Source organism: Poeciliopsis prolifica, unplaced genomic scaffold (genome assembly GCF_027474105.1).
Source record: "Poeciliopsis prolifica strain line A6 unplaced genomic scaffold, Auburn_PproV2 SCAFFOLD073, whole genome shotgun sequence".
Classification (NCBI taxonomy): domain Eukaryota; kingdom Metazoa; phylum Chordata; class Actinopteri; order Cyprinodontiformes; family Poeciliidae; genus Poeciliopsis; species Poeciliopsis prolifica.
The window spans coordinates 1,173,316-1,195,352 of NW_026562448.1; the positions used below are offsets into that span (position 1 = coordinate 1,173,316).

Here is a 22,037-nt window from a genome sequence, read left to right on the forward strand (position 1 = left end):
ATTAAGGCTAGTAGCTAACAGTTAGCTAGCTGTTTTATACATGAAACATTGCTAACAAATTGTATGTGCATGTGCTGAAGATAGTATATGTTCATGGTTGAACAGGCGCTGTGCGGGACTGAAAAGTACACTGTTCTGATTGATACTATTTTCTGCCATTTGAATGCAGGTATGTGATGTTTCATTACTATTTATGGTATTTTATTTGGTTTCATTAATGTACTGTTTAAGGTTAATATGCCCATGTTTGGGCTCAGTTACTTATTAATGCAATTGTTTTTATTTCATAAAGTAAATGTGTTACTTTACTTAAGTCACACGCACTTGCGCTCTTTCTGTTCGGATTCCGTGGGAGAAGGCGCTGTGGGGACTGAAAAGTACACTGTTCTGATTGATACTATTTTCTGCCATTTGAATGCAGGTGCATTAAAATCATCTGCACATCAGCTGTTGTTTGGCTTTTCTTGCCTCAAAAAGACACAACGCAGGATTAACTACGCTACACCCGGATGCTGAAAAGGTGTTTGACCAACTGGAGTGGCCTTACATTTTGACTGTACTTGAGGAATTTGGGTTTGGTAGTAAATTTGTGTCGTGGATTAAAACAATGTATGCTCAACCCTCTGCCTCTGTCCTCACAAACCAGGACAAGTCAGAGCCCTTCCTCCTGCATCGAGGAACCCGTCAGGGTTGCCCCCTTAGCCCTCTACTTTTCGTGGTTGCTATGGAACCCCTCGCCATTAGTATCAGGAAACATTCCCTAATCAAACCAATTCAGCTGGGAAACATTGACCATCACATTTCATTATATGCTGATGATGTTGTTGTTTTTGTATCACAGCCTGAGAAATCAGTACCAATTCTCCTAGACCTCATTCAATCATTTGGCGAGATTTCATGTTACACTATTAACTGGCAGAAGAGTGAATTTATGCCACTAGGTGTTAGACTCACTCCTGAATTCTTAGATAACCTCTTGTTTAAGATAACTGACAAACTGAAATATCTTGGAGTTATGCCTAAAGACCCTAAACAAATCTTCAAGTTGAACTTTTTAGAAAAAGTGGATAACCTTAGGTGTCATGAAATGGTGGTGGTGAGGCAGACGCTGGAGACCCAGGTAGATGAATGGTGAGTAATTTAATAACAAAATACTCCACAAAAACACAGTCAATAGACGTAGTCCGCGGCCAGGCAGCACGGCTGAGCGGAAACCAGGGCTCACGCCGGTAGCAACTGGTCATACAGGCGAAAACAAACGATGGCAGAAAATGACAAAATACGACAACGACAAACAATGACAAGGACCCGACCAGGAACAAAGGACACAGGAGGGACTAAATACACTGAGGGTAATCAGGAGAACAAGACACACCTGGGAACAATCAAGGGGAAGACAGGACAACGAGGAGAACTCAGGACACAGAAACTCAGAATTAAACACAGAAAAACACCGAACCTGACAGTACCCCCCCCTTAAAGGGCGGCTACCAGACGCCCAAAAACAAAATCCAAAACCCAAAAACCAGGGTGGGCGGAGGGGCGACGGAAGGAGGGCCAGAGTCCAGAAAACAAAAAAACTACCCACAAAAGGTGGGCGGAAACACAAGGAGGGGCCAAGAGTCCAAAACTAAACAGAAAGAGGGCAGAGGCGTCGAGGGGGTCTGGAGGGCGGCCTCGGCGCCCGCGGCAGACCCCACGGGGGAGGTCCGGAGGGCGTCCATGGTGCCGAGGGACACTAGGGGGCACAGGAGGAACACTAGGGGACACTGGAGGAAACTAGGGGGCACTGGAGGAACACTAGGGGGCACTGGAGGAACACTAGGGGGCACTGGAGGAACACTAGGGGGCACTGGAGGAACACTAGGGGGCACTGGAGGAACACTTGGGGATCTCGGGAGGAGCACTGGGGATCGGGAGGAGCACTGGGGATCTCGGGAGGAGCACTGGGGATCTCGAGGAGCACTGGGGATCTCGGGAGGAGCACTGGGATCTCGGGAGGAGCACTGGGGGACTCGGGAGGAGCACTGGGAGTCTCGGGAGGAGCACTGGGAGTCTCGGGAGGAGCACTGGGAGTCTCGGGAGGAGCACTGGGAGTCTCGGGAGGAGCACTGGGGATCTCGGAAGGAGCAGCGGCACAAGGAGCAGAGTCCACGGAGGCCGGAGCGGAATCCGGCGGAGCAGGAGCCGAAGCCGGAGCGGAATCCGGCGGAGCAGGAGCCGAAGCCGGAGCGGGGTCCGGCGGAGCAGGAACGGCAGCCGGAGCGGGGTCCGGCGGAGCAGGACGAGGAGCAGAGGCTGGAGCTGGGGCTGGGCTGGCGGAGCGGATGTCTGGCCTGGGAGGCAGAGGTTTAGCATCCCAGGCAGCAAAGGCTGTCCGGCGTATCTCCTCTGCCTCCCGCTGCAGCTCCACCAGCGCGGGGTGCGGGAGACGAGGAACCCAATAGTCCAGTAGCAGGCCCAGGCGTATCGCGAACCCTGGCCGTCTCAGGGCGAACGTGGACGTGCTCTTTGACTCCTCATACTCCTGGATAGTACGGAGTAGCTCCTCTAAACCCTCTGGGTCCATGCTGAATTCAGCTAGCCTCACCGTATTCTTGGTCGGGTCCTTCTGTCATGAAGTGGTGGTGGTGAGGCAGACGCTGGAGACCCAGGTAGATGAATGGTGAGTAATTTAATAACAAAATACTCCACAAAAACACAGTCAATAGACGTAGTCCGCGGCCAGGCAGCACGGCTGAGCGGAAACCAGGGCTCACGCCGGTAGCAACTGGTCATACAGGCGGAAAACAAACGACGGCAGAAAATGACAAAATACGACAACGACAAACAATGACAAGGACCCTACGAGGAACAAAGGACACAGGAGGGACTAAATACACTGAGGGTAATCAGGAGAACAAGACACACCTGGGAACAATCAAGGGAAGACAGGACAAGAGGAGAACTCAGGACACAGAAACTCAGAATTAAACACAGAAAAACACCGAACCTGACATTAGGAAGATATTGATAGATGGAGAACACTCCCACTCTCAATGATGGGCCGCATCAATGCTATTAAGATGGTGTCCTTGCCTAAATTTTATATCTTTTCCAGGGTCTGCCTATTTTCATAACGAAGGCCTTTTTTAAATCTCTGGACTCAATAATCTTGCCCTTTGTCTGGGGCTTTAAAGCTCATAGAATATCAAAACTCACTTACACAAACCGAGAAAGATGGGGGGGTTGGGATTGCCCTGCTTCCAGCACTACTATTGGGCAGCTAATGCAAGGAGCCTGATGTATTGGCAGGAAGATGATACTCAGGAACTTCCTGCAAACTCTCCCCCCTGGGTGGCTATTGAAAGATCTAGTGTTACAAATAGCTCTCTCTCGGCACTTCTTTTCTCGACGCCAACATCTCCAACAAATAATGGAATAAATAATATGGTTGTTTCAAATTGTTTGAAAATATGGAAACAAATTAAGATATACTGCAACCTACCAGAGACCTCAGTTCATGCCCCAATGTACCGTAACCATGCTTTTCCCCCATCGCTGTCGGATGTATCATTTAAAAATTGGAGACTAAAAGGCCTAATTACGCTGAAAAATTTGTATATTAACAAAAAGTTTGCCTCATTTGCAATGCTGAAGAGCTGTTTTTCTCTTCCGGATACGGATTTTTTTAGATACCTGCAAATTAGAAATTATGTTCGAACTAACATCCCAAATTTTGTATCTCTCCCGGAAGAAAATAAGATCTGTAAAATGTTGTAAAATACTGGTTGTAACACCCGGAAGTGTAAATGGTAATCAGTGCACTGTATCCAGTTATCTAGATAATTGTCTCGACCTGTTCGTATCTTAATTTATTTTACTTTTGGTTATTGTATGTTTTTATTTGTACTGTTTTGTTGGTAAGAGTATATCTCTCTCACATAGTAATCTGTTAAATGTGTGTGTGAAAACTCAATAAACATATATATATAAAAAAAAAATCTGTTTTTCACAACAAAAAGCTTGTATATAAAGAACAGCGCTCAGAAACAAAGCTGTGTAGACAGGAGGTCTCACTCAAACATAAATTGTAGGCTGATGCGTTTCTGGGTTGCCAGAAACTTCACTGCAGTTCAGTGCAGTAAAAATACTCCTATTAATACTTCCTTTTCAAAAAGTTGCTCATGTAAATGAAGCTGGTTGCCTCCATGTGTAACAACATGCTTCTTCACAGCGTGTTAAACAGCAACTTCCTGTTTGTATCAAATATCCTCTGGAATAAGACAATTACTTTTATTTATTTTAACATTTCAATAATAAATATTTGTCACTAATTCTATGTTTCTAGATGATTCATATATTAACCGGTTAAAGATCTTATTTGATTCACTGCTGAACCAGAACTTCAACTTTTTAAATGAAAATATAAATATTGTGTCCAAAGTCAGGCAGCTGGTGCAGATCAAAGGGTTCAAATTTAATATTTATAAAATAAAGACGTAGACTAAACCAAGTTCTTGAAATGGGGAACTTTTAAGGTGCAACACAAAGTATAATTATTTTAGTCTACATTTGAACTTAAATTACAACAATTTAATGAACTCAGAAATAAAACAGAAAAAAAAACAAACTGTACATCATCAGAACATCGTGAGCCGATTTTTAACCAGGGAAAGAGGCAGAACCTGATTTATGTTCAGAAATGTACAAAATTATTTTTTGCAATTTCAGTGAAAAACATCAAAACACAACTTTAAATAAAGTTGTATTTGGTACAACTTTATTTAAAATGTAAAGTTTCAGTTTTTAAATCTTAAACTTTGTGGTTCCCAGATGTGTCTTGAGTTGTCAGTGATCTGCATGTGGAGCAAATGACATCTGACTCAGATTCCTGGTCTGTTGGATCAATGGAAATATTTTGAGGAGTTTCTGATTGATGCTTCTGATCTGAATGAGTCTGTATTGTCTGAAATAAAGACACCACCTGTGTCTCTGACTGTTTTTATTGGAGCATCTTCTTCACAACCTGCAGCTGCGCCTTCACAGAAACACGAGTTTTCAATAAATCAGTAGAAAATACTAGCAGTAATGGATGGATGTTTGACTAAAAGCTCAGCTCTTCCTGTCAGATCTGCTGATGTTCCCCGGATCCTGCAGCTCCTCCGTTTGGAGCATCCTGGGATTTATCGGCAGAACCACAACAATACAAACTCGGTCCGTTTTCACAGAGACGACACCAAGACCGGAGAAAACGGACCTGGAAACGTGAAAAGCTGTTATTATCTATCTTATCCCAACAAGATGATTTTATCCCAGGAACGTTTTTCCAGAACCAACATCAGAAGCTTTTCTGACAGTAATTACTAACCTGAGCGAGTTTCCCCTCCACCTTTGAAACCTGATGTTATCTTTGTAAATATATTAATAAATGTTTCCAGAGGTCATGAAAGGTCAACCAGTCAAATCTGCTGTCAATCAACTCCACTACATTTATGCTGCTTTGGCTTCAAAGATTTCAATGAAAGTTTAAAGGTCAAAAGGTCAACCAGCTCCACCCACATCATCCAAATCTATCAAGATTGTTGTCAAACTTTTGTGCCGCTATCATTTTAAATATATTAATAAAAATGTAATCCAATTATTTCGCACCCATTTATATTAATGCATGGAAGATGGAGGAGCTGGTTGACCTTTCATGACCTCTGGAAACATGTATTTATATGTTTAAAATGATAGTGGCAAAACCAAAAAAAACCTACGACACAAACCAGAAAAACTGTTTGGTTTTGAAAATGTGAGCTTCCCCTGGTTGACCTCTGATGACCTCTGGAGACATTAACATCTTTTATATGATAGCTACACAAACCAGCACAAACATAACATTGACACCAATTTAGTTTGATTTGAGTGATGTGGGCTGGCTGGTTGACCTTTTGACCTTTAAACCTTTATTGACATATTCAAAGCAGCACAAATGAACATTTTTGCCTCCAGTTTGGTTGAAGCTTCTCAGGTTTTCCTGACTTCAGTTTTCCCCTGTTGGAGACTCGGCGTCGCAGTTTGTTTGAATCCGTTTACAGACGGATGGATGAATGAATGAATGGATGAACGAACGGCTGATAGGAATGCATGATGGAAGCCGTCACAGATGAAGTTCATGAGTTGGATCCCAGCCGAAGCGGCAGGCGCAGCTGGGTTCTGCTGATGGAGGAAACGTTTCTTCTTCCACACATTCAGACATTTGTGGAGGAGAATAAAACGGTTCGTTGATCCCGACTGAAGCTGCGTCAGATGGAAGCGGACTCAGTTCCCGTTCTGGTTCATCTGCAGATACTCGCTGTGGAGCTTCTCCTGAGCCTCAAACAGCTTCCGCAGCTTCTTGGCTTGGCCTTTGCTCAGCTCCTTTCCTTCAGCGTCATGAGTGGGAAAACCCTGAGGGGAGGAAAACGGGAAAGATGCCAAGTTTTCAAAACTGAAAACTGTTCAAAAACATGTTCAAATGGACCCAAAACGTTTTGGCTTCGTTTGGGAGGAGATTGAATGTCCCACTTACCGTCTCGTCAAACCTGGAATATTTGTCTGTTTCCAGGCGAAACATCTCACACGGAGGGACCTTCATTTGGCCAGTTTCGCCATCTGGAAGAGAGAGAGCAAAGTGATTATTGGGCGAACGAGTCGGCGAATCCAAGCGATTCAAAATGTCCGACGGACCTCCTGCTCCTGCTTCTTCCTGGCAGCTTCCTCCTTCTTCCGCTTCTTCTCCTCCTCCATCTGGGAACGAAGGAAAAGTTTCATCATCAGTTCAAACTGTTGATTGATGGAAGAACTGATTCATGCTTTCATTCTCACTCTGCTGCAGGTCTGGAACGATCTCCACCATTATTATGATAACCATCAACTGATTTAGTAATTGATTAATTGATAACTGGAGCATTAGAGGCTCAAAAGGCAGTTTCCTGAAAAACAGTCAGGCAGAAACTAAACCAAAACTATAAACAACTTTTAAAACTTTGTCTATAAATTAACCAACACTGATGAAGGCTTTAGCTTTCGCTGGTTCTGTAAAAAGAATCTCATGTTAACCACCTTTTACATTCAATTATTAATCAGTTGATCCAAAACTGAATCACCAGATTATCCCTAATCTGATCCAATGTTCAGCCCAGCAGAAACGTTTCATTTTTAGCTGCAGATTCATTATTTCCTGCAAATGATCACTAAATCAGTTATCATGGTTATTATCTGATCATTAAAAAGGAATTTGTTAGTTTATTTGCATTTTTTAATGTATTTCCAATATTACATTAAAAAGGTGTTTTTATGATTAATCATCTAATAACATAATAATTCATTCAAACCGTCTGACTGCAGATCAATCAATCTATTTAAAACAAGTTACTTATTAGTTACGACCCGGTAATAACTAGTTACATTAATTTTTTCTGTACATTTAGGAGTATTTTTTACAGCGCTGTGATTCTCTCTGCTCAGCTTTCGCTTTGCCTTATTTCCAGTCTTCTGTATCTGCAGCTGTCTGGACCGAATGACTTGGTGAGACTTTGAGTTTTTGCAGTGCAGATTATCGGCGCCATTCGATACACGAGACGGCGAACATGTAAAAAATTTATTGTTTTACAAACGTATCAGAGTTGATCAGTGAGCCTCACCTTCTTCTTCTCCTCTCGCTCCCTCAGTAACGTCTCCTTGTCCACCAGCTTCACCACGGTGGGCTGACCTGAAACACATTCTCAGTTTGACCCGAGCCGCTGCGGACTTCCTGTTGGACCCGTTTTTAAAAAGCTGCGTCACCTTCGTGGTCCTCCAGGCGGACGCCCAGCTCCGGCAGCGTGTCGTCCCGGACGGCGTCGCAGAGCCGCAGCAGCGCCGTCACTGGACGGGTCGGGAGAACAGAGTCAGTTCTGGAAGCCCGGACGGGATCCGGAACGTCGGGTTTCGGCCTCACCTTTCTGCTCCCGGGCGATTTTCCGGACGTCCTCTCTGAAGTCGGACAGAACCGCCAGGTAGGGCATCACCGTGCTCTCCAGCTGCAAAGATCGGACCAGAACCGGGTCACTGCACAGGTTTTTCCCAGCTGGGTTCTCCCAACAGATCAGCCGTTCACTCACATCCACAGCTTGTCCTCCGACTGGGAAACCGATGGGATCGGATCCGTCGATGGCTCCGAATATCTGGAGCAGAGCCAGAAGATTGTTGATGCACAAACAGCTTTTAAATCACAAATTAAATGAAGTATTTTAAAAAAAATTTAGTTATTTAAATGGATAATTTTAGTATAATTTATTTATTAGGTAAATTAATTTGAGTTTCTTTTTTAATCCCTTTTTTATTTCTGAAATATTAAGGTTTTAATTAATTACATTAATTAATGTAAACAGATGAATTTAATGGTTTTATTAATGTGAGTAATCAATTTAATAAAATAATTCAACCAATTACTTGACTTAATCCAATTAAATTACATAATTAATTTGTCACTTTATTCTTAGAAACGAGCTCATTGAACGTCCTTCCTGATTGGTTGACTCCCCGTCTTCCTCCTCCATCATCATCATCACCTTCATCATGGCGGTGAGGTAGGAGGCGATGCTCTCCAGCAGCAGGCGGTTGGGCCTCAGCTTGGCGCTCTTCCTGCTGGCGATGTAGCTGTTGCTGAGGCCGACCAGAAGCCTCATCTCCTCCATGGCGCTGCGAGTGTCCATGTTGTCACACAGCGCCAGGTGAACAGCCCACTTCCTGTCGTAGAAACTGGAACACACACAGGTGCGCTGTTGGTGTGTGTGGAGGCTGAAGCTGCTTCCTGTCCTCTGATGTCTCACCTGCTGTTAAGCTCCGCCTCCTCCGCCTCCCACTTCTCGTAGCGTCCGGTCAGGTCGCTCGGCGCCCGCAGGATGTCTTTGACGTTCAGGAAGAACTCCTGCAGGCGGGAAGAGAACCGGCAGCTTTAGACCCGAGCGAGGCGGCGGGGAGTCGCCCGAGGCGGCGGCGGCACCTACGTTCATGAACTTCTCGTACTGGACGGCCGACTCCATGGTGTTGGCCGAGTAATCCAGCGTGTCTTTCCAGGAATGCATGAGGAAGGCCAGGCGCAGCTGGCGCGCTGCGGGAGGAACGGCTCACGTCAGCAGGGGGCGCCTGCAGGCCGACGCTCGCCCAGCAACGCAGGCACACTCACCTGTGTTCTTCGCCAGGGAGTCCTTTATGGTGATGAAGTTTTTCAGAGACTTGGACATCTTGCAGCCGGCGATGGTCAGGTGGCCGGTGTGCAGGAAGTAACGGACCCAACAGTCGTTCTGGAAGAACGCCTGAAGAAAAAACAGCTGGGCTCAAACAGAACCGTCAAACAGAACCGCCAAACAGAACCGCCAAACAGAACCGCCATGATGAGAGATCAGATTAATCTGAATGATTGTCTCATGGCGGCGTATTTGGCCCACTGTAGATAGAAAACAATCAGAAATCAATTCTGACAAAAATTTCAAAAACATTTCTGAGTTTCAAAAGTAAAAACAAATTCACTGTTGATGATTTTATGAGTTGAAAAAGTTGAAAATGTTTTAACTTTTCAAAATTTCCATGTTTTTTACCTGAAAATATCCAAGATTAATCTCAAAATTTCTGAGTTGTTTTGGCAGAAATTGAGTTCTGTGAAAATTCATTCTAGTAATTAAAGAAATAAATTTAGCCTGACATATTTTGCAGCTGTAAAACATGCTTTAAGACAAGATGGCCGCCCTGACGTCGCTCTCATTTATGGAAATACAATGAGCACAAAATGTTAAAAAAGTAAAATTTTCCAAAATTTAAATCTTCAGAAATAAAAATTTGATTAATTGATAAAATTGATTTATCGTCCCAACCCCACCAACAGAGTTGGTGTCAGGTTTGGCTGTTTGGAAGCAAAACATAAGCAAGAGAGTGACAGGAAGTGACAGGAAGTGACCTCGGACTGGGCCAGCTCGTTGTCATGATGGGGGAAGCGCAGGTCGAAGCCTCCTCCGTGGATGTCCATGGACTCTCCCAGGATGGAGCCGGCCATGGCTGAACACTCGATGTGCCACCCGGGCCGACCCTGCCGCCGCCGCCGCCACAGGAGGACACAGACTCTCAGTTATTAAAGCGTGGAACATGAGAATCAGGAGGAAAATGGCGGCAGCCGCTCACCTTCCCCCATGGAGAGTCCCAGGACGGCTCGCCGGGCTTCGAGGCTTTCCACAGAGCGAAGTCGTTCTGGGATTTCTTCTCACTCAGTCTGTCTGCTGAGATGCTCAGATCACCTGCAGAGAAGATCGGGACGAAAATGAGGTTCGACGCCTCCTGGCGTTAGCTCCAGGTAAGACGCCTCCTGGCGTTAGCTCCAGGTAAGACGCCTCCTGGTGTTAGCTCCAGGTAAGACGCCTCCTGGTGTTAGCTCCAGGTAAGACGCCTCCTGGTGTTAGCTCCAGGTAAGACGCCTCCTGGCGTTAGCTCCAGGTAAGACGCCTCCTGGCGTTAGCTCCAGGTAAGACGCCTCCTGGTGTTAGCTCCAGGTAAGACGCCTCCTGGCGTTAGCTCCAGGTAAGACGCCTCCTGGTGTTAGCTCCAGGGTAAGACGTCTCCTGGTGTTAGCTCCAGGTAAGACGTCTCCTGGTGTTAGCTCCAGGTAAGACGCCTCCTGCCGTACCTTCTCCTTCCTGCAGTGCCTTCTGGTCTCCCACAGCCTCTGGGACCAGCTTGGCGTACGAATGTTGTGGACTGGAATCAAACCTCTGGGTATCGAAGTAGACGGACCCGTTGGACTCGTACTGCAGACATCCCAGAACCAAACGGATCAGAGGCAGCGGCTGCTGGAGAACCCTTCAGATGGTACTGTCCTCACCCGTAACCATTGGAGACGATTTTCCTCACAAACTCCACGATCTCCGGGACGTACTCACTGACTCGGGTCAGAACGTCGGCAGGCAGAACCTGGGGGGCGTGGAGAGAGAGATGAAGCTCTCGCTCAGCTGATCGGGCGGAGGGGGCGGAGCCTGCAGCTTACGTTCAGGGCCTCCATGTCTCTGTGGAACTCCCCCTCCCAGAACTTCGGCAGGACGGAGAAGATGGAGTTCTCTGTGACTTCACTTCCAAACTGCCTGTCCAGCCAGTCGGACAGCAAGTCCTTCGAGTTCTCCAGCAAAACCTGGGAAAATAATTAACACCAAACTCTGTTACAGAGGAACTGGAACAGCAGCAGGATGAGGAGTTCTGCAGCGTTTCGGTCCGCCTGACCTCAGCCAGAGGCTGCAGCACGTCAGCTGCTGCGTTGCTCTCCGTCGCCCCTGCAGGGGCAGCAGAGCGGCGGCGACGGCGGCATCCAGACGCTCCAACATCTGCTTCTTATCCGGGTCCGTGGTGGAGGCCAGCTGCTCCCGGAACAGCTGCAGGAAGATGGAGGAGGAAACTGATCGCGACCGGACCGGACCGCCATGTCGTTGCTGATCCGATCTCGACCGGCGCATCGGATCCGATCTCTGACTCACCACTCGTGCGTTCAGGACATCCTGCAGGATCTGAGCCGCCTGCGGCCGCTTCTCCCTGTACCGCTCCAGGAGGAAGTTCTGCCGAGCCCGTTTGATGATCTGAACCAGGAAGAGAACCAGATGCCTGGATTATCTGACTGCTACATTTTGTTTGTTAGACACCCGAAAATCAAAACTGCATGAAGCTCATAATTCTGCATTGTTAAAAATAATTGGTTGGTTGAAAATCCAGAACATTTCCAGAAACTTTCAAAGATTTAATTTGCTGCAGAAACAACTCATTTAATTTGGCTTATTGAGCTGCAACAGTGCAGAACATCACCACGTTTTTACACATTGTTTATTGTTTTTCACTTTGCTGTTAAGAAAAAATGACTGATGAGACGTTCCAGTTTACCTGCAGCATGTAGGACCGTTTCAAACCTTCAGAACCTTCAGAACCTTCCAGAACCGCTGGATTCTCACCTTGTCGTCGATGTCTGTGATGTTCATGCAGTAGAGGACGTCATACTTAAAGTAATCCCTCAGGATCCGCCGCAGGATGTCGAAGGAGATGTAGGACCTGCAACAGAGGCGGAGCGGCTGGTCAGGACGGAGAGGTTCTGGCCTGGTTCTGGGTTTCTGGTTCTGACCCGGTTACCTGGCATGTCCCATGTGTGAGGCGTCATAAACGGTGGGGCCGCAGCAGTACCATGTCACCTTGTTGCCCTTCTGGGGAACAAACGGCTCCTGGAACAACGAGACGGCGATTAAACAGAACCGGCTGAGGCTGCGGTGTACTGCAGGGCTCAGCGATCGGACCAGCCTGGTTTCTGCTCTATATGAGGTTTCCTACAGTAAAACTTCACAGCTTTGCAGGTGAGTTTTAGATTTATTGACCTTTAGCAGCAGACAGACTAATTCAAGTGTTGCTGTGTTAAACAGTTTGGCACCCTGAGCTCCCCCCAGCGCCGCCTCTGCTCCTTATTGTTTAGTTCTAACATGTGAATTGGTCTATAGATCATATTCTGCCTGATCAGGTGAACATGCAGGCGTTTTAGCACCTTAAAGTGCAGCAGCAGCTGCTGGGTTCTGCAGCAGCTGCTGGGTTCTGCAGCAGCTGCTGGGTTCTGCAGCAGCTGCTGGGTTCTGCAGCCCAGAGTTGCCGGTTCTATGCCGTACCTTGGTTCTGGTCAGGCTGTTGTAGAGCCGCAGCTGAGGAACTTCTGTTCCCGCCGGTGGCGACCATGGAGGCTGGACCCGTTTCCCCTTCACTGGAATGAAACCAGAAACTGGTGACATTCACACCAAGGAGACAAACATGACAAAACTTCAGCTTGTTTTTACTCAAGTGAAAATAAAATCTCACCGTCCCAGAAATGACTGAAGAGCAAAAAAGTGACTTGAGTTGTGAATAACTGATCAAAACATCATTTAATATATAAATATGGGCATAATTAGAGACCGAAATATAAAGTTATATGGAAATGTTGGCATTTTAAAGACCAAAAGGAAAATAATTCAGATGAATGTCATAAATATAAATAAATTTCTTTGAATATGAAATTTAACAAAAACTAACAAGAGCAGAAATACATCATGATAAAATTACTAATGCAGAAGAAATTTACTTGTAGCAAAATCCTCCTAAATGTCCTTTTTTTTCTTTAAGTTACTCAAATATAACTCAGGAATATAAATCTGGTTTCTCGTGTTAAAAAGCAGAAAATATTCTAAAGATTATAAAAAAGGTTGATTCCTGTTTCATCCAAATATTTAACTTCAAAAAGATTTTATTGTTTCAGTTTAAAGACATTTAGATGAAATATCTGCAAAACGGGAAGATGAAAGTTTTGACAGCAAAATTAAAACTTTCAGGAAGATTCAGGAAGTTTTGGAAAAATAAATAGATTTTTTATTGAATAGATTATTGGTGACAATCTGTTCAATCTAATTCTACACCTTGAATTTTCTAAATGCACTTTTCTGAACCATTTTGAAGGTTTGTTCTAGTTTATTTATCAGTTTCTTTGTTATTATTTTATATTGGCTGTTATTCTCCAAACTGCCTGAAAAGATTAAAGTTGTTTCGATACATTTACCAAAAGGTGGAGCTGTTGGTGTGTTTCAGTGAGCTGGTGCAGAGATGCAGGGACAGGAACCACTGGGTAACGGTGCCATGGTGATTTTTACATTTTCTGATTGGCTATGCCTTGAATTGTTCTTAATACAAATTATTCTATCATTCATAGAGACATTCTACTGATGCATTAAAGATTTATTTATTATTAGAGATTTTCACAGCAGCTGCTGAAGCTTTGTAAACAGAAAAAGCAGAAAAAGCTGAAAGAAAAGTTTCCGGAAAGGACGGATGATCTGGTAGAACAACATGCAGTGAGAGGACAAACAGAGGCAGCAGCTGTGATGTTTCTGGGGCTGCAGGTGTTCCTGACCCTGAGCTGTTTGAGCAGCGATAAGCCGCTGCGCCGCAGAGCGCCACCCACAGGCCAAAGCTCTAGCTGAAACACTCCAGAGGAACTGTGGGTTCATGGTTCTCTGAAGAAACCTGCTTCACGTCAACTGTCTACTCACTGCTGCCGTCTGCACTCAGGTCCTGCTGCAGGGCGGAAATGTGTCTGTACCAGCGCAGAGCGTGGACGTGCTGCGGGGCGGGGGGCGGGGGAGGAGCCTAAAGGCTCTCAGGTCGGCCTGGGAGGGGCCGAAGCCCGCCAGGTAGCTGCGTGAGCTCAGGTAGTCGTTGAGGGCCGCCGTCAGCGCGGCCTCCTCGTTAATCTGCAGCAAGGAGCCAAACTCAAAGGCTGCAGAAACAAGAGGGCAGACGTTAGCAGCCGAGCAGCTGCCACTGTCCTCATCCTCTGGAGAGAAAAAAATCAGAGCAAAACCTCTGATCAAATCCTCATTTCCTCACAGAAAACCATCCAGCAAGCAGCTAAAGTCATCCTGATCAATGCTTTTCAGGACTTTAGAGAGATTTACTGCAGAAAATGTAGAAAATACGGGGCAAATCATCTTCATGAGGGAACGACATTCGTCTGGCGATATTTTCCATAAAAGAGGAGAATTAAAACCTGAAATATGACCTGAGTGGAAAACCGGTTTAAGACCTGGGTTTAACTACTGCAAACCATCTGCTGATTCCCAAACATAACCAGGATCAAATAAAGGAGCTAATCAGAAAACTCACAAAACAAAAAGATGATGCATTCACAAAGAAAACAGGAAAGAGAAATTCAAGACAGGAAAAGGAGCAGATGAGGATTCAACACCAGAACAAAATGAAAGAGAAACCATGCATGAAGATGAAGGATGAAAATGGGGAAAAAATATTTCACATCATGCAGATTGCAGAATATAATATATTTAAAGGATGAAACAAACCTTTTGATATATATAATATGACATACAGGGTATGTTTTATTAATTGATCTCATGATTAATGTCAGGTAAATTAAAAAGGAAAGCTGTGAACATAATAAATAAAAACATATTCATATGCATGAGCTTCAGTTTAAATGCCCAATTCATTTAAATGATTTCTGTCAGAATAACATGATAGATTTTGGTTTTAAGAAACACTTTATTTAGTTTAATAATTATGCCGAACTGAACATATTCAGATATTGCTAAATTATATTTCCTTTATTCATTTCTTTGTTTTACAAAACATAAACACTGAAATAAAAAGTCTTGAATGATCGTTTCTTAAACAGAGTTCCGCTGATTTAGCCGAGCCGCTCGCTAACAGAGCTAACAGAGGCTAATTTAGCCTGACAGCCCCTGAAACATTAAACCGGCCTGCCTCTGCTTCCTACCGGCCTCGTGTCTGAGGAAACAGCGGTGATAATAACAGGTAATAGGCGGTAAAAACTGTACCTGTCTCCGGTGAGCTCGACATGGCCACAGGTCTCAATGAGATGCTGATGCAACAATAACCGGACCGGAAGCAGAAAAGGAATCAATGTGTCAGAACACCGGCAGCGGGGGACACTAATGACTGGCGGACTCACCAACACATGTGTCGCAACAGGTGTTTTCAGGATAAAATATTTTTTAGTAATTTTTAAAAAGTTCAGTAATTTATTCAAACAGTGCAACATAATTAATGAATTGACAAATTAAAGACAGTGACGCATTCATATGTCTATTTCTGATTATTCTGGCTAACAGATAATAGAAAATCATATATAATCGTATTTTATTTTATTATACGTATCACAACATGCAATATATGTACAGTTGTTCCACTTTATATGAGAATTTTTGCATTTTGGATGCTTTCCAATGTTTGATTTCTCCTTCTTGCAGAGATCTTTAATTAAAAAAAAACCTCAAAGGCTGTAAAGTGAGTATTTTGGTTTTTGGAACTAGTCCATCATCTAGGTTCAGCTTTTTTAAAAATTATTTTTAATACCGGATGCCAGTTTGTCTTTTCCACCTTTACCTTCCACTCAGCTTTTTAGTATGTCTACATGCAGGCCTGAGTCACTATCACCACAATTCTGCCATGTCACGTATAAAACATGCTGAGTTTCTGTGTCAAAAATAACTTTTAATTGTCTTATGTTGTATTTAGATTTTTTTAAATGCTAGTTTTGTGTTTTCATCGATGAGAACTGCTTGAAGTGAAAAATTACTGAGGGAATCTGTTTAAAATGAAATTTTGAACCCATATGCGCAGAAAACACGGAAACTCCACAAGGACGAAGCGGTCAGAAAAAGAAGCGGTATCGGACTGCATCCGCCAGAGGGCAGCACAGCCACGTCTTGAAGGGGAAGAAGAAGACTGAAAAGACGCGGAAGTTTGTTTGTTTTTGTAAAATCTGATGTGAAAGTGCAGAAAACTGAGGTTGAATGTGAACCGGTCGGCTGAAAAGGGAATTATTGTTTTAGTTTGAGTTGAAATGTCGAACTTTAAGGAATCAATCGATGCTTTAAGTCGCGTTTATGAGCGATATACGGAGTTTGTTCGGAAGAATCCTGCAGCCACCGCTCAGCTGGAGAACACGGTCCGAACCTTGTCCTACCTGATCGCAGGTGAGTCCAGATCCATGAAGCATCCGCACCCCGAACATGCAGCTGCATGAAGCACCCGCAGCTCCATGAAGCATCCGCAGCTCCATGAACATCACACAGTAGCAAAGGACTGTACAGAGGAATGAAAATTATAAATGGTTTCTCATTTGTAAATGGTCTTTGTTTGATGCCGCTGAATATTAATTATCAGTGGCAGATTTATTATAATGATAATGAGATTATTTCACCGTCCATCATCTCTGACATGGGGATATTTAGTTGACATCCATAAAGAAGATTTAACAAAAATACATTTTAAATAAAGCAACAACTTTGTAAAGTTGAACTAATAAAAGCATTAAACCATCATTAAGATGCTTATTTAAATTTAGAGGACGCATTTGCTGGTGAGCAGGAAGAAGATTCCCAAAAAAGGGCAAAATGAGTTTTGAGGAACTTTGCAGACTCCAAGCAAACTGCTGAACATCACCTGAAGGCACCATCACTAATGTGAAGCATGGTGGTGACAGCATCATGCTGTGGGAAGCTGGACGGCTCTAAACCAGAACAATCCTGTAAGAAAACCCACAGAAGAACCAAAACCGGGGTCAAGGTTCAGCTTCCAGCAGGACTAGCAGCCTGAGGTATTATGGGATGTCTCGGATCAAAGCGGAGTCTCATCACGGCCAGAGAAAACCGGAAGAATTCAGGCTGAGGAGGGAACAGACATGTTGGTTCAGGACAATCGTCGGTTCTTCTCTGTCTCTCGGCTCCGTGGGAAAAAGTTTCATGTCTGCAGGAAGTAAAATGTTGCTGCTTTCATTTCAGGGCGCTTCGCTGACTCTCATGAGATTTCTGAGCTTGGTGAGTAAAGTTGTGCTGCAGCCATCTCTGACACACCAACACCTCAGGGGACCGCTCTGACCTCTGACCTCAAACGGGCACTTCATTCATTTCTTCTGACTGGAATCACATGTATCCGCCGCTGCTTGTTTTCCACAAGCATTTTCCAAATTTGCTCCTTAAACTGGATTTTAATTTGTGGAAAACAAATTGAACCTGAAGAAGATGATTCAAATGTTATTTTTCTTCTTCTGTTTGAATTCTGAACCAATCATAAACCTTGTTTACGTCAGACTCAGATTTCTGTAAGATGAATTCGCCCCTGATTGGTCCGGACAGTTTTTCTCTACAATCTTTGCTTCCTGTCGTATTTCAGTCTATTCTGCCTCCAACCTGCTGGTCCTGTTCAACGACAGCATCCTGCGGAAAGGCCTGCGATGCGCCTTCTCGGCGGTGAGCTCGGCTGTAATTCATCTTCCTGCAGAGTTTCATCACTTCCTGACATTCAGGCCATTAAGATGCAACTTCTGCTGCTGCCTGTCCAGCCTCTGTCCCAGCAGAGACTCCTCACCTGGCTGTCGGTCCTGGAGTACGTGGAGGTTTTCCTGGAGATGGGAGCCGGGAAGCTGTGGGGGGAGGCGGGCCGCTGGCTGGTCATCACACTCATTCAGATTTTCAAGTAAAACTTCTTTATTTCCCTATCAGCATTAAAACTATGAAAATGTTGAAAAGATTCCTGTAAATTTTACTGTAATCAGGAGGCAGGAAGTTTATAAAGATGACGAAAAATTGGTATTTTTAATTAAAAAATAAAACTATAGTAAAAATTCTAAATGAAAATAAAAACAGAATCTGTTAATGAAATGACATTACGGAGCCTGAGGGGCCGATGATGATCTATTATGTAAACAGTCACTAATGTCAATTTAAAATTTCAAATATATACAACTTTAAACTGTTTATTATTATTATCTTTTAGTGCAAAAACCTGAAAATCAGTTTATTCACTGTGTTTTTATGTCTAACAGCTTTTTAAATCATTCAGACCAAAACAAAAGAGACTCAGTAGATAATTTTATTAACTGAGAAAAAGTCCAAATAGTTTGGATGTTTTTTTTCTTTCCTACCAAAAGTTTCTGTTTTTATCGTATGTTTGTGGTTCATTTTGATCCTAGAGAAAAAGACATAAAACTTCAGAAATTAGAAAATAACATTCATGGAAAAACCTCACATGACTTCATATAACAGCAGAAAGTAGAAAAAAGATTCACCGTTGATCCATTACTGAGACGAAACGCAGAAGAAAACAGAATCGTTCATTCATGAGGCCTCTGCAGGAAACAAGCTTTTCCCTATAAAAACAAATCTAATAAATAATAAAATGGTACTAAAAATAAGAAAAATAAAATTGCCATTTTTGCATAAAACTTTGTAAAATAATAAACAAATTGAAATTAATTTAATAAAAATAAGTTGGGCTTTTTAAAATAAAAAATACAATAAGTAAAACAAAATAATAAAATTATTTTTTTATACAAGAAAATCAAATAGTAATAAATAAGTAAAAGATCATTTGCATTTTTTTAAATATAAAATAATGAAAATAAATAAAGATAATGGGCATTTTCTATATAAAAATAAAATACTAATAAATAAATAAAACTTAAGAAAGAATGTTGTCATGTTGCTCCTAAAGCTGCAGTACTTCTGTTCCAGAGCTGCTTTTCGTCTCGTTCTTCTCCTGCTGTACAAATCCGGCCTGCAGACTTCACCTCCCATAATCCCCCTGGACAGAGGGTCCGAATACGTCTCTGAAGGTCAGATTCATTTACATTTTTATAACTGCTTATTTAAAACCAGCAAAGATTCTGTGGTTCTGTGAGTTTTTATCCTTTGTTGTTTTGTAATCATTTTGAAATGAGCAGGACTGAGAGCACAGCCCAGAGGGACTCCTGCAGAGTAAATGTTGTCTGAACCAGGTGTTTTCCTCACAGACGACCTCAACGACCAGGATGATGCCTGCTTTGTGGGTCAAAGGTCAGGCCGTGTGATCAGACCTTTGGGCAGCGGTGAGAAACTTTTAACCAATAAAATCCAATAAAAACGCCGTAAAGATAAAAATGATCCCCATGTTGGGATCTTTAGGTTTCCTGTTTTCCGCGTCTTCTCTGTGATTTTTTTATTTTCTGCCACTTTGTTTAGTTGTTTTTCATCCCATAATAGTTCAGTACAACCTTAGCTGGTTGCTTCTGTAACTACAGAATAAGATGAAAAGTAATCTGGAAAAGTTTCCTGGTTGTCATATTATTATTAACCAATAAATTTTAATTATTAACCAAACTCCCCAGAAAAGGAGGGAATCACCATGGAAACCAGCAGTGTGTCTTTCTCATAATTCGGGTTCAGGTTTAAATGTGTCACAACAGGAATCAGCCGTTTCAGACTAAAGGAAAGTTTCAGCACAGATTTCAGTGACATGTGAAATGTGCCATGTTGTAGCTCCGCCCTGCAGAGCCGGCTGTGGGGCGCGGCGGCGAGGAAGAGGAGGAGCAGCTGAAGGAGAGCCGCCCGCCGACACAGCTCAGCTTCCAGGAGACGCTGGCCGAGTCGGTTTACATCAGCGGCCGCTGGTTCACCGTATCCTTCACCGACTGAAAATAGATCCCGTTTGAGGCTGCACCGCTCCACTGCACCACTAGAGGGAGCTGAACGGTTCAGCTGGTTCCAGCTGAAGTTTATGTGAATCAGTTATGGAGAAGGATCCTCCATGTCTGTCATCCTTCCACCAGATTTTACCACCTGAATTATTATTATCATTCAGTCAGAAGTAGCTGCTGTTTTCCTTGAGTTTTCCGGATGACAGTTCTGTGTCTCGGAGTTTGTGGGAAGCGGTCGTGGAAGCCGTGGCTCGTCTCTGCTGCCCTGGAGCTTTCCAGGTAAACAAACTGCTCCAATAACTTCCTCCTGGCTAACGCTAGTCTAGAGGATAGTCCTGGATGCTGCTGTTTATTTAATGTTTCTCTTAATTCATATTTTTAGGCTTTTTGTTCTTATTTCTTCATGTGGATTTGATCAAATCTTTCAGAAAACAGGATTTCATCTTCAATAAGGCGAAAAACAGAAAAATTAAATGAGATAATTGTTTTGTTTTTTGTTTAAATATTTTTATCGGTAAATCAAAGCTCAAACTGATTTATCCTGAGATAAATCCTCAGCTCTGCATCAGCTGAGGCCATAAAGTTTGAAGACAAAAATTAAATAAACAGGAATCTGGGTTAAAGCAATTTGCAACTAAACTGAACAAAGGACTGGAAAAAATACAGTAAAAAAATTCCAAACTACTTTTCATAACATTTTTTTAAACATACATTTTGGGCCTGATTTAGTTCCGTAGCAGTGAGTTTGCCTCCCTGCAGGATGGCAGAGTGACTCACCCTCCTGTGGTTTCTGCAGCTTCGCCGTCCTCAGCGACGCCAAGCTGGAGAACCGATGGGAGAAAGCCGAGATGAGGAGGCGGGCCTTCCTGTTGTGCTACTACCTGCTGCGCTCGCCGTTCTACGACAAGTTCTCCGAGTGAGTCAAACGTCCAGGCGAGCTGTGGACCCGACTAGATTAGTGAAAATCAACACTGCAGTTAAAAAAAGTGCTGAGATGCAAAGAAAATCCACAATTCAGTTTATCATAAAATAATTTTTCCTCAGTGAAGTGAAAATCTGGTTGGTTTGTCTGCAGGGAGAAGATTGTTTTCCTGCTCAGACTTCTGGCGGATCACGTTCCGGGAATCGGACTCGTTGCGCGTAAGTACCGCAGTCGGGTCACGAAGACACTTCAGCGTTTTCCATCGAAGTGACTAAAAGTGGGAGGACGAGGGTCAGACTGAGGATGTTTGGTTGAAATGACAAAAGTCATAAAATTAGAAGAATAAAGACTCAATAGTCAGAAGGAAGTTTTAAATTGACTCTTCAAACTGGTTTTGATGAGTGAAGCTTGTCGGGTCATTGGATCGTTTCAGTTCTGCTGCTAAAGGATGAATCGTGGTTAAACTTTCGCCAAACATTCTTTTTATTATTCTTTGCACTGGGGATAAAATGACTACTTTCTACCAATATTACAACTTTAATCTGGTAACATTATGAGTTTATTCTCATATTACAAACTTTCGTCTTTGTCCTGTAAGTTTATTCTCGTATTTGTTGGCTGAGCATGTTGGACAGGATGCTGTGGTGACACCAGATGGATCCTGGTGCTTCCTGGTTTCTGCTCTTTGGGTCGTTTTGCTGCAGACGTCTGAACTGGTCTCTGCGTGTTTTCAGGCCCTCTGATGGAATACCTCCCCACCTGGCAGAAGATCTACTTCTACAACTGGGGATAAACGTCCGTGGATCCGACTGGAAGCCGGACGAACATTCCCACTGGAAATGGAAACATTGAATTTCAGGCTTTGCTCAGACTGAAGTTGTTTCTGATCCGGTTTGGCGGACAGCGGAGCGATCGGGCATGCGGCCTGTGATTTACCCTGCGTCGCCACGGCGGCGGTGTCGGGACCACAGGGATTTGCCCCGCCCTGCAGGCGGGAGAGCGGCGACGCGTCCCCAGACCCGCTGCTCCTCCTCCAATCATTCAAAACTAATGCGAATCATTTCCCTGCAGAAATAAAATGACGGCGGCAGTGAAGAGAAA

The 22,037-nt window shown here is 43.8% G+C and overlaps 1 protein-coding gene and 1 pseudogene across 1 annotated transcript; one reads left to right on the plus strand and one right to left on the minus strand.

Moving 5' to 3' along the window:
* Positions 1–5,655: 5,655 nt before the first annotated feature.
* LOC129352205 (cysteine--tRNA ligase, cytoplasmic-like) lies at positions 5,656–15,436 on the minus strand. Its single transcript, XM_055021072.1, is given in 25 exon segments — positions 5,656–6,414; positions 6,536–6,608; positions 6,683–6,753; positions 7,650–7,717; positions 7,792–7,872; positions 7,946–8,027; positions 8,109–8,171; positions 8,559–8,748; positions 8,820–8,917; positions 8,997–9,100; positions 9,176–9,305; positions 9,944–10,072; positions 10,165–10,277; positions 10,664–10,785; positions 10,859–10,947; positions 11,021–11,161; positions 11,251–11,297; positions 11,300–11,399; positions 11,502–11,600; positions 11,967–12,063; positions 12,142–12,230; positions 12,663–12,754; positions 14,073–14,159; positions 14,162–14,299; positions 15,375–15,436. Coding segments are annotated over 25 exon segments (2,454 nt in total). The 5' UTR covers positions 15,397–15,436; the 3' UTR covers positions 5,656–6,285.
* An 827-nt stretch (positions 15,437–16,263) lies between these two features.
* On the plus strand, positions 16,264–22,036 carry LOC129352210 (peroxisomal membrane protein PEX16-like; annotated as a pseudogene).
* The last annotated feature ends 1 nt before the right edge of the window (position 22,037 follows it).